Here is a 16,315-nt window from a genome sequence, read left to right on the forward strand (position 1 = left end):
ACAAGTGTTGCAATCAAAGAAATCTGGTTGACAGTAGAACACAGGTAATGTGGTAGCAGGAGATCGTGAGCTCCAACTCAAACAGCCCCCCCAAAAGAGGGCAAATCCCTGACTGGAGAGCACACATAGTTAGTGAAAAACTTCAGCAGTGTTACCTGAGTATGCATACTAATTTATATTAGAAGCAAGAAACTTTTAACCTATCCTGTGATGAATATGCAATGTACTGTGAAGTATAAAAAGTGGACAAATGTGGGGAGAAACTAGGAAACACTGCGTCGTAACTTCTGGGATCAGCTGATGGGCCAAACCTGTCTTCTCCCCCATAGGGATGCCTGCTAGATAAGAACTTTATTCTATAACTAGCTCATGCTAGCTGTTAAGTGTGTAGTTTTAAGCTTGTTTTACAGTCAGCATGTTACCACCAGCAATCTTCAAACCTTACACTGTCACAAACTTGTATTTTGTAAAATAAAGATCTTCAGCTGAAGTTCATTTTTTATAAGTCTCGAGAGATCTGAGTAGTTGTGATAAGGGATTGGACTCAGTGACGCTGTCAGCGGAGATCCCTGAATAGATTGGTCGAATCACCCTCCAATACAGTGGGCTGTCAAAACACAGGTAGCGGACAGGCTGGTCAGACACAGGGGTCTCGTCTTCCTTCAGAAACTGACAGGCTGATCAAATATAAAGGGTTTGAGGAACCCCCCCTGCTTCTTTACATGACATAGGTATATAACACATATGAAGGGAAGGTGCAGAGGACAGAGCCAGGCTCTTTTCAGTGGTGCTCAGCGACAGGACCAGCAGCAGTGGGCACAAACTAAAACACAGGAGGTTCCACCTGAACATCAGGAAACTTTTATTTACTGGGAGGGTGACCGAGCACTGGCACACATTGCACATGGAGGTTGTGGAGTCTCTATCCTCAGATGCTCTAAAGCCATCTGGACATGGTCCTAGGCAACTAGCTCCAGGTGGTCCTGCCCGAGCAGGGAGGTTGGACCAGATGACCTCCAGCAGCCTCGTCCAGCCTCAACTATTCTGTGATTCTGTGATCTGCTCCCACTCTAGTCTTTCTGCATCTGTACCAACCATCACTCCTGTCACAGTGCAAGACAATGCACAAGCCAGGAAGGCAAAATTCCACACTTAACCAAAGAAAACATCTAACAGTGTAACCACCTAGAACTAGTTTCATTCATATTTTTCCTATTTCATTGCACATCATCCACGGTAAGTAAGAAACAGCACTTCTGATGCAAGAAACACACCGAATCCAGACTGTCACAGTTTACAAGGTAAGCAAATGTTAAGTGTAGCGCAGGATATAAAACAATGCACCTACACAGGACACATTGGAATAAATACCATACTCAATGTTCCCCCTAAAGCAACTGCAGTGTGAGCATGAACTCATACCTAATTCAGATGAAACTTTCACTAGTAATTGATCCAGATCTGTATCATCAATCATGAACACAGCCACACAACAGTCATCAAAAGTCCTGGGTTTAGGGCATTATTTAACACTCATTCTGATAAAGCATGTTAGGGCATTAAAGGGATCATCCTGTATTTCAGAGGAGATGTTAAAAATATCAGATGTATCATCTTTTTGTCTCCAGATTTTAGAGCTCATTAGTTATTAATAGTTTTATGTGTTAGACCGAAAACATTACCATTGGGGGGAGGGATGAATTAATTCTTAAAATATAAAAATATCTGTTAAAACAGCTCAATGTTTTTATGTCAGGTAGCTTCCTGTTATTTAAATATTCACCCAAGGACTACTTACAACTTTTTTAAAGAAAAAAAGTCTCTTCACAGATCACTCTCCATTAGGGAATCAAGCTCCTTCCAAGCAGTACACTTAAAATTAAAGCAATTCTCACAACACTGCATAGTTTATCAGCCCTTACCTTCACAGAAATAGCACAACACTCAGTTTTATATAAAAAATTAGTAATTTATCATGCTGTATAGGTACACTAAAGCAAAGCCAAAACAATGTACCATGCATTTAGAAGCAATCAACGTAGTAAATCATACAACAGAACAACTGAAGTTAAAACCACATCAATGACTAACATTCTGAAGAACAGTAGGAAGTTAGAGCTGTGATTATTTTAACAAGACAGTCAGAAAAGCGTTAACTGAATTACCAACTATGATATCTTAAATGCCAAGGAAAAGATGAACAGACTTGGAGATCATAAGTTTCATTTCAAAATGCAGCTTTTATCATACAAAGAAAACCCAAAACCCCAAAACACACAAGAAAGAAGCTTTATCTCAAGAATGCTTTCAAAGCAATTACTGAAAAAAGTTACCACTACACACCTTTCAAAAATGAGATGATCATCAGTGCAGCTATGGCAACATTATACACTGATCTTCCAGAAGGAAAAAAAAAAAACCAACACCAAAACAACCTGAAAAGCTCAGATAGGAGTTACTTCACAGAGAATCCAGGGATGCTGCAAAATTCAAATCCAATAAACATATATTTACAGAAAACAGGTGCCCCCAAAACTCATCTGCTAGTTAACACCTGTTTTCACAGGACTTTTGAAAAGCACATTCAACACAATGCATAAAAATTGATATGGATTCAACTAGGTTAACAAAATTCTCCACTAGTAATTGTAAATGGGGAATCATCTCATGGGGAAGTTTCTGGAACAAGTCCCACGTGGATCTCTTCTCGTCTCAAGGTTATATGATATTATTCTCAGCAATACTAGAGTTATAAATACACTACTGGCAGAGTTCATGTGTGGCAAATTAACACAAAGGTGTTAAAGATTAAATTCTACAAACTACTCTGAACATACAATAAGTAGAGCTCAACTGAAGATTGCTTCCAAAACATTACAGTTGCGATTCTAGGAGCTAGGAATATTTTTCACAACCACAGGATAGGGACTTTAGTTTGTTAAACAGTCATTAAACAATTTTGCAGTGAAGAACAATACCCAAAGTAATGTAAAACTGCTGTAAACTGGATCCTAATCACAGACTGAAATACATAGCAAACATCAACAAATCCTATAGTAAGTGTTCAACTTCCAGTTTTGTTTGTTTGGTTTTTACACATTTACTGTTAGCCAGAAGTTGTTTTTAAAGCACACAGAACAATCAGAGAAAAAAGAAGCAAAAAACCTGTATGCCTTCAAACATTTTTACTGTTTGCTGTTGAATATTTAACACCAGTTTTTCACTATTTTTAATTTAACAATAAACCCCAACTTATTTCATAGGGATAGCGAGACTGCATTTGAGTCTGTACAGGTATACCTCCTTGTAAGCAAAATATATTAGAAAGATACAGATCACTTAAATCTGCTGAAAATAACAGCAACTACCCATGTTTTCGGAGCCCAGTAAGGATCATTCATATGATGCAGATGTATGAATCTCTAAGAGCTACAACAGACAGGCTTCAAAATTGTTTTTATTGGTGGTGTTTTTTCAATACTCCAGATAATCTCTGTATACTCACTGCCACGAAGGACACGTCAAATGGATGAGTCCTCTGACTGCAAGTCTGAGAAATGGAATACATGTCAGTTCACTATGGAGCCAGTAAAAGAGGAAATCTCATTGATCAGTCTCCATTTATAGATGAAGAAAAAAAAAAAATCAAAATTTCTTTCTATCCTGGTTTCAGCTGAGATAGAGTAAATTTTCTTCTTAGTAGTTAGTACAGTGCTGTGTTTTGGACTGGTGTGAGAACAATGCTGATAACACACTGATGGTTTTAGTTGTTGCAGGGTAATGTTTATGCTAAATCAAGGACTTCTTGATTTCTTGGGCCCTGCCAGTGAGAGGGCTGGAGAGGCAGAGGAAACTGGGAGGGGACACAGCCAGGACAGGTGACTCAAGCTAGCCAAAGAGGTATTCCATACCATGGGACATCATGGTGAGCATATAAACTGGAGGAAGAAGAAGGAAGAGGGGGACCATCTGGCATTATGGCATTTGTCTTCCTGAGTAACCGTTGCATGTGCTAGAGCTCTGCTTGGAGCCCGGCTTTCCTGGGGACGGCTAAACACCTGCCTGCCGATGGATGCAGTGAATTAATTCCTTGCTTTGCTTGCATGCACAGCTTTTGCTTTACCTATTAAATTGTTCTTATCTCAACCCTTGAGTTTTACATTCCTTTCTGATTCTCCTCCCCATCCCTCTGGGCGAGCGGAAGCAAGCAGCTGTGTGGTGCTTGGGTTTAAACCACACCACTTTCTCTAGCAGTATTTTTAAGCATGATAAATGATACGAAGTTCAATATAACTTCTAACAGATTTGATACTATTCTATCCTCCAATCTCAAGCTATTAGCTGATTATATAGCAAGGCAAAAATAATTGAATTTCTGAAAGCGTATCCTACAGAAATTTAAAAATCAGCATCGCTGTAACCACCAACACTACAACTTAAATATTTGGGTTTTTCCTTCGCTCGAGTCAGATTCAAACAGGTAAATATTTTTCCTTTAATTTCTACTATAGCAAAATTTCAATTCCAATTTTAAAACACATAGTTAAATTTAAATAACACATTTTTTCAATGAAGACTGTTCTAGGCAGGTCACCTTTGGACACCAACATTTAAATGGTGATATTTTAAGCCTAAGCCTTGCCAATTCTTCCGTAACTTTGTTTTAATGAGTTCAGTTACTGAGAAAAGTAGAAAACTAGTATCTGTAAACTGAATATTCCAAGTATCATCATAAATTAAATTAAAAAAGAATACAGGCACAATGAAATGAAGGTAAAGAAGGACAACTGCAAATTTAAGAAAGTGAACTCACCATTGGGGATACCTTGCAAAAAAAACATTTTTTACTTGAAAGTCCCAAAACCAACCTCTGCACTGTATTCAGAAGAATCTAGCACTGGATCTCACAAGATGCACAATTATTGCATGATACTCTCCATAATATCATTACATAATTTGAACACAAAAGATTACCCAAAACAGACTAAGCTGTACAAAAGCAAGCAGAGACAGTTACTTATAGAAACAGTCTTATTAATGCAAAGGCAGTAGATAAGCTATCTTTTACAACAGACAGATGTAGAAATGGTTAAAGCTTTGGCCGTATCAGTAAAGCACCATAGCTCAAATAAATATTTCCAGGGCATACAATTTCTCCTCCTCAATGGACAAGAAGAACACATCCAAATAATTGTCTGGCTTAAGTGAAAACTCATTTCCCATGAGGTCTCATAATTTGTCCTTCTGAAGTCAGCTGCACACCGTAAGTGCTTGCGTTATTTTTTTTCTGCTTTTCTGACTGAAAGTAACACCACAAGATGAACACTCCATGAATTCTTATGCAGGCAAGTTCCTTGACTAATAACTAGGTATACCTAAGGGCTTTAGAAAAACTATCAGATAAACATGCAAAACAACTGATTCAGAAAGAAATATGCATGTTTAGTCAAAGCTTATCTCTTGGTAAAAATGAATGACTGAACTGCAATAACTTATTCAGCATCAGGTGCTAGGAATGACTGTGCTGGGCCAACATAATGGAAAAATCTTTGCAGAGTAAGTCAGAAAACTTACCCATGAAACTGCCCACGTTCATAATGATCTGAACCCTTTAGTCAGAATGCCAAGGAATTTTTGATCACTGGAAATCAGCGATCAAGCAGAAAAATGTGCAGAGGGGTATAAGACTTACACAAGAAAAAAAAAAGGGAAGACCCTACTCATCAAAAAGTTGACTGAAGTCTCTCTGTTAAAGGGTTTGGTTATAATTTACGGAACTGAAGGGAAAAACTGCAATGCCAGCAAGAAAGACCACTCCAGCTAATGAAAGTACTCCTGACTCCAAATTAAGCCTTTAACAACAGGTGCACCTTAATAAAGGAATATAGCTGAAAATAGCTCCCGAACACCAACCAGGTTTGTAGTACAAACATTCCCTGCAGAAATTATGAAACAAAGTGACAGACAAGTTTCATTCACTCAAGAAACTCGCAAGAAACCCATGAGAACAATCCCCTAGAAAGGAGTAAAAGGCGGCGCTAGCAGCAAAAAAAGCCCCGTGAACATCTTCCACATCCTGCAAAACCCATCAAAACCCATCAGCCTTTTATCAGATATTTCCACACAGCATTAGAGGAGGAGAGTAACAAAGGATTTGTTTTGTTTTAAACAGGCTAGCTGTCTTATTTCTATTTCACTGCAGCCCTTGAGCTGCATTAAACTTATTGCCTTGAAGACACAGGCTCTATCACAAAACCCTTAGACAAAGTATTACCATCCATGTATCATTGTGGCAAACAATCAACCGTATGTTGCCCTGTATTAGCAACGGCATAACCAGCAGATTAACAGAAGCAACTATTTTCTATTCAGCAACTTGTGAAACCATATTTGGGGTACTGTGTCCAGTTTGGGAATGCCAGTAAGCAACAGAGATTAACATACCACAGCAAGCCCAGATGAAAGCTTCCAAGATGGAGCATATGATGTATGAGTAGAAACTGAAATAAACAAGTTTTTTCAGTCTTAGGTAGAAATGGCTAAGGGAGGGATGAATTTTTTTTTGCTGTCTTCAGCTATGTAGACGTGTATAGAGATGATGAAATTGAATGCTTGGAGGTACACAGAGAAAAGACACAAGGCAATGAACACAAGGTGCAAGATGGGATATTATGATTACATGTTACAATTTTCTCACAGTTGTCAAACACTGGAACAGGTTTCCTAGAGAAACTGCAGAATCTCCATCCCCAAGTTACCCAAAGCTCAACTGGACATGGCCCTGAGCAATCTGATCTAGTAGGATCTGCTTTCAGCAGGAGGTTGGATCAGATGACTTCCAGAGGTTCCTGCCAATCTAAATTATTCTGTGATCAAATAGTAAGTCTTTAGAAATGCCAGAACTTCCACAGATGCCAGGAACAAAGGGTATTAGCACAAAGGCTGTGCCCGTATCTATGGGCTCAGCACCTGGAAGCACTGGCAACCATTTATCTTGCTGACAGCATTTTCAGCTCTTTCCTCCATTTCTGCACACATTCAAAAAGGAGTGATATCACCCTTTCCTATTAGGAAAATTATTTCCTAATAACAGAATAGTAAACAAGTTGGTATCAAATGTGAGCTAAAACCAATGGAGACACTTCCAAGTTCCAGCTAGCCTGTGCAGCTGCCCTTTGATTACAACTGCCAGAAAAGTAGTAAAGTTTTAATAAGAGAAGCAGAAGACCAGAAGAGAGAAAACAAACAGTAGCTGTTTTTAACTCTTCGACACCGCTCCAACATTCAGTATTTCTAGTTACTGATGTCAAAGACGGACTGCATCTTCCCTGATGGCTGCACTCTCCCATAACTAGTTTTTATGAGAACTACAATGGGCATCATGTCCAAGCTGGCCTAGTTAGGCTGCAATTTACTACAATATTTAGAGCTCTTCTACCCAATCTGGTAAAGGTTCTCTGCTAGAGTTAGACAGAAAGAAATAACCCAGAGATGAGTAAGAGATCACTTTCTGAGATCAGTTATGCTGTCCAATGTGATTTCAGTTGTGAAGCTGATAGAAAATGGGAAAAGCAAAGAAAAAAAAAATCTCTGGCAATACTCAGATCAGCTTGACAGTGAAATAAGACCAGCAAATCCTCTCCCAGTCACCACTGCCTTTGTCTTATTTTCCTCACCTTTGGATTCTTTCCATGACATAAACTTGAACCTAATTATGTGTTCTGAATAGTTCTCGGCACCAGACATCAACTATTTGAGTCCTGTTTATTAGTACTGTTACCTACCACATGAGAAAAAGAACATATTGCTGCCAAAGATTCCTGCTCTCAGCTAGCTTCTTCAGTCTCTTAACTACAATATATATGGATATTTGTAACTTCCAGTGAAGTTACAAGCCATCTTCACTGACCAATTAAAAAACAGCAAGTTCAGTTTGTATCTTTTCATTTCATGTAACAGAGAAGGAACACCAGGTAAAGTACTGTCAGAAAAGTGGCCTTTCTGGAGAAGTAGCACCCCGTTATCTGCTTCCATTAAACACATGAGAAATGTTTTCTATCATTTTACCTTGTCATCCTATTCCTCTAGGCTTTGCTTCAAAACATCCACTAAATTAAACAGGCAAAATGAAAACCAGAAAAATAGTTGTCTTCTATAATCACTAATTAGAAATTAATCTGCTTCCATGTTTGAGCTCCTCTGACTATCAAAAGACCACCTGGGTGCTGAGGCAGGATCGCAGTCATCTCTACCTTATCCCATCTTCTATTCTTACAGAAGAGAGGAAAACAGGCACGTGAACCACCCCAACATGTTGTATGAATTCTTATATAAATATAATATATATAAATATATAAACCCTATATTTTTAAATTATGTGATTATACATTGTAAGTCTCAAAACAGAACAGCGCCTGAAAACCTGAAATTTAAATGCTTTTCCTTTCCTCATATTCTGAAATACATGGCATAACATAAGTTTCTATTTCCCAAAGAACTTACATCCTGCGAGATAAAAAAAAAGGGGGAAAGAAAAGAGTGATGCACAAGTAATTATTGTGCAAATAAAAACATTTAAATATTTGACAGAAATTATTAAAGACCTTAAAATAAGTAATTAAGATTCTTCCCTCTAAACAAAACTGTCAGTATTCCAAATCAACCTGAACTACATTTGTCATAAAACCTGCAATTTCACTACAAACTGCAGTATTTCTACTTTCTAATTAGTGTGAAGGACAGAAGGAATGTGATAATGACCTCTTTGAGAATTTCCCCAGTACTCATGGTTTACTTGTGCAGACATCTCCTCCCTTTGATAAGCCAAGCTTGCTAGGAGGGAATCCCACTCTATTAGCCCATAAGAATTCAAATTTTCACTCAGCTTTGTCATCTCAGGAAGCAATTCTGCTATATAACACACTTATTTTTCCCCCTCCGCTTTTCAGTACACTGCTGCTCCATAAAACATTTGGGAATCCAACTTCTCCCTCTCTTTTCAGTTCCTCTGACCATCAGGAAAAGAAACCAGGCAGCAAGCAGCTCCAGTTCCCTACAACACAATTAGAACTCTCCTCCTCTCTGCCACTGTGACTTGTAGCTTTTTTAGGAAGAAAGTGTTCTTATGACCCAAAATATCTTCACTAAAATGTATCTGTACACATAAATTATGACAGATCCCAACTATGAACAGGTAAGGTGGCTAAACCTCCATAAGCAGCCTTAAGCCTTCCTTCTCTCCACACACAGCTTTGACTTAGATGCAACTATTTCATCACACTCGGTGGAAAGGAGCAAGCACACTGAATTCTATCACAGCATGCAAATGGCACGAGCATACAGCATAGTATTATTAGATGAATCATCTGCCTATAAACTTGGGGGGTAGGGTGTCGCTGAGTTTTTTGAAAATCTTCTATTCTTATAACTTACATTTTCCTTAAGAATACTGCCAGGATGCCTGTTGGTTTTAAAATAATATTTGACCTTTGTTCTCTACATTCTACACAGCAACGTTTCCAGGAGCAAATTCCTGGGAACTCACCACATCTGCAAGATGACAGGCTGAGATTATCAGTGTAAAACTCTCCTACTGTACTTTACCATCTTCTATATTCCCTCCCCCAGTAAGACCAGCATAGCACGGCAGCATGTCAAACTGGATCCAAGAAGCGTCACAGACAACAAGTAAGTTCAATATTGTAAGGTTTTGGTTTGTTTAAACTGGATGAGTTCACAACACAGCTGCATACAGAATCAGGGCAGCACACTACTTACTGATCAGTAGGCCAGAAAGAGCTGTAATCTCACAAACTCATGTACCCACTGAAGACACTAAACCACAGCTTGCAAGGGCTAACTGCAGTAGACATCTGAGATGGCAAGAGAAATCAGTTTCAGTATGCTTTTTTCCTTAAGGTTGATCAGACCTAATAACCCATTCCAAGAATACTTTTGGTGTATACTGTTGATTTTGTTTCACTCCCTGGTACAAAGGAAACTGAACAGACACATAAACCCCAAGACCTGAGCAGCAAGATGAGGTCGGGAAAGAAAAAACACTGGAGGCTCTGGTTCTGAACAAGATACTGCATAAGCCTTGTTTAGTAAGAAGAGATCCCATCGAAGAAGAAAAATTTAAATAATGAAGTAAAACTCCAGCTGCATACACTATGCAAGATGTTAATAGTTTCACTTATAAAGATGTGGAAACTGCACTTTGCTTTCTAAATCATACACCAACTGCTTACAATTAAAGTCTACTCTTGATACTGCACTCGTGTCTCGTAGAATATGTCTAAATGGACCCTAGCAGCATCATTCTCACAAGACTAAATTACATCCCTTTCAGTGGGGAAACACTGACAGACAAGAAACTCAAGAACTCCAATCCAAATCCATGATATATACCCTGATATTTTTTTTATATTTATTTGAACTGTAGTAGTAATTGACAGGCATGCCAATATTGTATGACGTGCTCTAAGTGTGGGAGAAGTAATTGTACCTTGAAAGGATTTTACAAGCTAAATGGAAGATTGTGAACAAGAGGAAGCCAAACAGCATGAAGACACCAGTCAACAGGAAACAATTCCTGCAAATTCAGTGGTCAAATCAATGTGGGCATTTTGTAGTGATGACTGCAGAGAGGAGCTTCAAGCACTGAGGATAAAGAGCAAGACAGTTTTACAGGTATTTAGGTAGCACCTGATAAGCAATAAGTGCAGGAGAAAATGTCAATGTTCCCTGGAAAAGAGGGAAAGCATTGCCTAGCCAACAGACACCCAACACAGTGAAACACCGTACAGGATATGCAACCAGCTCCGAAAGGATCATCCAGTGAGAAAAAACCTGACGGTCTTCCCAGAAACAGCAGAAGAGCGAACTAAGGAAAACAGGGTTTGTTTTTTTTCTGTCCGACACAAACTTGCACAGTTATTTTACGTGGCTTTTCTTAAACTGTTTGTCTGCCCTCTGAAGTGGTTCCTTCAGGAGCATAAGTGAACAAACTATAAAACTTCTTCAGATAGATCCCACTGACATAAGTAAACAACAAATATTCAAATTATTTCTCAATTTCTGTTCACACGTGCTTTATTATTAGCGCAGTTACTAACGATTTAAAAGATGAATGCATTCAAGTAACTCCAACAGGCGGTTCCGCAGTCCTTCCCTGGTCTCTACCATGAATTTGTAACACGACGAAACGGTGAGCTGCTTTTTTGCCTCACTTTTCCGGCCTGGGAGGCAAGAACACCGTTTACCTACCTCGGGATGGCAGCTGAATCTTCTAGAGCATTTGAAATCAACAGAACAAAGATGCGAGATTAACACGGGCTATCGCCGCCGCCCCGACCCTCCCTCGGCGGGGGGCTCGGCGTTTCGGCACCCGAGCCGCCCCTCGCCCGCCGCCGCCCGCGCCCCCCCCCGCCGCCGTGCCCGGCGCCAGAGGCCGCCCGCAGCGCCCGCCGCCCCCCGCCCGCGGCACCCCCCCCGCCCGCTCCCCCCGCCGCCGAGGGGGCGGCTCCCAACTCACCGATCCCGGGGGCCACATAGATGAAGTAGAGGCAGGAGGAGGAGAAGGAGAAGAAGAAGATGAAGGCGAGCATGGAGCGATTGGAGACCCGCAGCACCTTCCGGAGCAGTGGCATCCTCCCTCCGCGCCGGCGGCCGGCCGCCCCGCTCAATCCCGGCGAGCCGCGGCGGCGCTTCCCAGCGGGAAGACGCGGCCCGCTCCTCCCATGGATCGGGCAGCGAGAAGGTGACGAGGGGGCTCCGCTCGTCGCCCCCCCCCCCTCCCTCCCTCCCTCCCTCCCTCCCTCTCTCTCTCTCTCCCTCCCGCCGCCTTCCCGGGAGCGGGCGGGCCGGCGGGGGCCGGCAGGGGCAGCGCCGCGGCTGGAGGAGGAGGGAGGGCGGCGGCGCGCTGCGGCCGGGCCGGCTGCCCCCCTGGCGGGCGGGCGGGCGGAGGGGGCCTGCCCTGCTTCGCGCTGCGCCTCCGGGCGGGCTGAACCGCCGCCGCGGCTCGCAGGTGGCGGCCGGAGCGGGGAGGGGCCCCTAGCGCCGCCGCGGGGCTCGGGGGCCGCTCCCGACGCTGCTCATGCCGCCGGGCGTCGCGGCCGCCCGCTCTCCCACCTGCTGCCCCCTCACCAGCGGCGGCGGCGGCGGCAGCATCCCCGCCACCGGCGGGCAGTCACCTCCGCGCCCGGCCCGGCCCCGCCGCTCCCACCTCCTCCCGCACCGGCGGGGAGCGCGCTGCAGCCGCGCGGCGCGGCCCGGCCCCGCCCCGCCCCGCCCAGACCCGGCTACTGCGGCGGTTGGAGCGTGCGCGAGCCCCGGCGCGGCGGCGGACTGCAGAACTGCGGCGGGCGCGCGCCCGTCCCGCGCTCCGGCGGAGGGGGCCGGGGGGGCCGGAGGTGCCGCCGCTACCGCCGCTACACTGCGGCGGCGGCGCGCGTGCTGCCCTGCGCCCCCGGCCAATGGGAGCCCGGGGAGAAGCGAGCCCGCCCCCCGCGATTGGCTGGCGCGTGGACGGGCGTTTGTATCACCGGGGCGGGGGGAGGGGCGCGAGGCGGCCAGGCCCGGCGTGGCGGGGGTCCGGTGGGTGCCCGCGGGCCGGCGGTGCGGGCGGGAAGAGCCGTTGGGCAGAAGGGGGGCGCCCCGCGCCGTACCCGCTCCCCTTCCCGCTCCCCAGGCGCCCCCGTTGTGCCCGGCCGCCCGGCGGGGGTGCCATTCCCGCGCCCCGCCGCCTCGGCCTCTGGCGGGACGCGGCGGGGGGGGCCGCCGGACCCCTCGGGGCCTCGGCCCGCGCGGCGGTGCTGCCCTGCCCGCCGCTTCCCCTCGCGGCCGGTACTGCCCCTCGGCCGCGTGCGGCCGCAGGCGGGTCGCGTGGCACTTGAGCTGCGTCTAGCGCAGAGCGGTTGGGGATGGGGGTCGCCGCAGGGCAGATGAGTAAAGCGTTTCCTGAAGGTTTGGCCACACTTGCGCGTTCGCATGTGCTGAATTCGGATGTGATAGCCTACGCGCTGCGTTAGCAGTCTGCCCTCAAGCCCGTTGCACGAAAAAGGCGTTTTAAAAGTCGGTAACATAAGCTTCACATCAAGTAGCTATTTCTTGCTTTAGCAACTAACCGTGGCTACCACAAGTTGCTAGGCGATGGGGTCCAGTCGGTAATCTCTCCATTCCTCTGCAGCACGCTGCCACTGACGGGAAGAGGTATGCCAAGGGCTTGGCGGCGGGCCAGGATGTGCTCGAGTGCACCTGAGATGGCAGCGGAGTCCAGTTGTGTAAGAATCCAGAGCTGTGTTGTTAACGTGCCTGGGCTTTATTCAGAGAATGAAGAGAACAGAGATGCAGAATTGCTTCCCCCCTCTTCCCCAAATACAATTTCATCTCAGACGTTATACGTGCACTATGATTTTTATGCAATGGGCATTAGTGACAACTACATTTTGTTTCAGCAATGACTGAGACAAGTTGGTTTTGTTCACCCAGCACAGCTTATGGGCAAGTAGAGTTTATCCTTTAGGCTGAGGGGATGACCTGATCGCTTCTTTCACTTCAGTCTCAGGCAAAGAGCTTCCAAACACCCTGCACGTTTCCATATCAGTATTTTTTTAACATAAATTAAAAAGCCTAAAGTCAGTTGACATGTAAATGTTGGAGCTAGAAATACAAAATTACAGGTTAATCAGTGAAGTAGTGATGCAAATAAGTGATAATAATAACAAACCTGCAGGTTTACTTAAAAGACCTTTTTACTTAAACAGTCAAAAAGCGGTAGGTTACTTTGTCCTCCAGTCTTACGAGATGTTGAACAGGAACATTTCTATGTACAGTAGAATACAGTACACACAGTAACAATCTATAGCCACATCATGGAATTTCCTTATTGTCACTGCTTCAGAGCATAGACATACAAATTTCCCAGTAAGGGTTTCCATGGGAGAGAGAAATTCTGCTTCCTTCAGCTCTGAAACACAGATTTGTCAGTAATATTTTGATGGATGTTATTGCGATGGGTAAAAGATAGACTGAGCAATGCATTTTGACTCAAAATTGTTTCTGAATTGCCAGCAGCGGCTATGTAACTTGATATATGACATTTATTTTATTGAGCAGAGTGTAAAAGTAGCTATAAAAATACAACATTGAACTACTATATACATAGATGGCTCAAATTTGAAGCTTCATCTGACTAATACAGAGGGTCCTATAGACATAAACTTGGGATATGAAGAAAAACTGTATCTTTATGTCTTGCTACTATCTCACGTTAAAGTAAAATTTGTGTGATGCAATGCTGTTACTAGTTTATTTTTATGTATTAAAGCTATTGATTTGCTGTAAAAACTGAGTGTTAATTGACATGTGCTTCTCTGGTATTCCATTTTTATTTGTGTTTTTGATGTTGTCTTGGAAGTTTTGTTTCTATGCTGCAAACATAGAGAAGGGCAGTAGAAGACCAATGCAGTGACAACTTGCAGAACCATGTTGGAGACAAGAGTGAGATCCATGGTACATGAAATCTTAAGACTGGCCCTAACTTTTTTTGGGGGGAAACATTAAATGGTGCCATACACATCACTGTCTCTGCATAAATAAAAGCAAGTGCCATGTCTTCAGCTCAACAGTATTAATTTTGTTTTAACTGCTTAGACTGTTAGCTGCACTTTTGTAAGACTTTAAATGCTACTGTGATGAGCCTGAGAAAACCTGTGGAATAATAACTTAAATATATAGAGACATTTGTGGAAGAATATAAAAATGGAATTTCAGAAGATAGATGTGTCGTGTTTAAATAAATCTTCAGCAGCAAGACACTGCGGGAGCAGCAGCATGCCTCACACACAGTTGTGGTAGATGACTAGGCCCAGGTATCTGCTCTGAAAAGAATGCTTGAAATGTCCTCCGTCTTCTTTAAATATTACTTTCTACAGTAAAAATGTTACCACACAATAAGTGGATCACTCTTTGAATGTCACAATATTGCAATGTACTTAATATTGTCAGAAAAGGAAATTCCATCAAATATGCATTGCGCTCTGCTCTATTTCATCCTGCAATGGAATTTATGCAGAGAAGTTCTTAAACACTTGTAGCTTACTCTGGAAGAAGGTCATAGTTCAAAAAAGCTCCCTTCTCATTCCTGTTTTCATTCTAACCATCCAAAAGTGAATTTTGTATGGATCAACAAGCAAAAAATCAGACAAAATCTCACCAGAGCAACAACTGCAAAACTCATGAATGTCTCCAGAGCTACAATAATAAACACAATCTGTCGGTCCTTCCAAAAGGGTGTATATTTCATCAAGTTCAGCAAATGCTGCCATAGGAAGTACATGCATGAAACTAAACTAACATGCTTCTCATGTTGCATGGGCACAGTTGTGCGTGGCGACGTTCTCTTAACAAAATCAGGGCACTGCTCTGTTGGAGAAAAGTAACAGCACTTTTTTGGTTACAGGAAAAGAGAGAGGTTTGATGCTTTTTCATCTGCTTCACTTCTGGAATCCATTTGAGAGTGACACCCTAAACCATTGTGGCTTTATAATTGTGGATATAGGGTGCTGTGAGACAATGGGCAGGAAGGAATGCCAGAAGACCTTGAGGAAAGCAAAAGTATCTCAAACTACTGTAATCACCAAGTGTAGAACCTGAGCCCGACAAAAGCGTCACTGAAGCTGTGTCACAGGTTCCACTATCTAAGGAAGTAGAAAGTGGTGTTCTGCTTAAATCATTTGTTGGCCCTGGAGGTAAAACAATACACGTATGAATGTGCTGCCCATATAATGTCCAGTTTTACAGTCTGCAATACTAATTTAAAATCTCACATTTTGTTCTCCGGGTCATTTACTGCTGCATGTTTATGTTATTTCTTATTGCTCATACCCAGTCTTTGAATCAGATATAGTAAACTATTGTTTAACTAGCTGGTTTTTCTCTTCCATGTAATGATCTATCTTGAGTGTGTCTTTTCTGCAATTAATAATCCTCTACTACACATTGCCAGGTTTTACCTGGATGCCTCCACATTCAATATTGTTCAGGCAGAAAGATCGTGTGATTCCATCACAACTTTTCATGTCATTTATCTTTTTAAAACACTTTTTATCAACAATGATGTACTAAAGTACCACATAGATCTTGCAGCTTTTGTATTGTTTCCTTTGTTTCAGCAAGTTTAATCATTAACACCAGTATCATTGTGCCTTTCTTCCAATCTATCTGCCTTTAAATTCCAGTACAGTCATGTTTGTTTGCTTTCTGGTCGCTGGCTGTTGCTTTGTCTTCACTTCCAGCTAAGCCAGCCCAAATG

The 16,315-nt window shown here is 43.0% G+C and overlaps 1 protein-coding gene and 1 long non-coding RNA gene across 2 annotated transcripts in view; one reads left to right on the forward strand and one right to left on the reverse strand.

The window, feature by feature from the left end:
• B4GALT6 (beta-1,4-galactosyltransferase 6) overlaps positions 1–11,814 on the reverse strand; it is a 37,244-nt gene extending 25,430 nt beyond the window's left edge. The window contains exon 1 of the mRNA XM_040587088.1: positions 11,537–11,814. Coding sequence (XP_040443022.1) covers positions 11,537–11,651 — 115 coding nt within the window. The 5' untranslated portion in view covers positions 11,652–11,814. The remainder of the gene's footprint in view (positions 1–11,536) is intronic.
• LOC121084964 lies at positions 11,647–14,349 on the forward strand. Its single transcript, XR_005826910.1, has 2 exons — positions 11,647–11,761; positions 13,190–14,349. It is a non-coding gene; the product is annotated as an uncharacterized LOC121084964 (long non-coding RNA).
• Positions 14,350–16,315: the final 1,966 nt, after the last annotated feature.

Source organism: Falco naumanni, chromosome 3, assembly GCF_017639655.2.
Source record: "Falco naumanni isolate bFalNau1 chromosome 3, bFalNau1.pat, whole genome shotgun sequence".
In the NCBI taxonomy this organism is placed as follows: Eukaryota; Metazoa; Chordata; class Aves; order Falconiformes; family Falconidae; genus Falco; species Falco naumanni.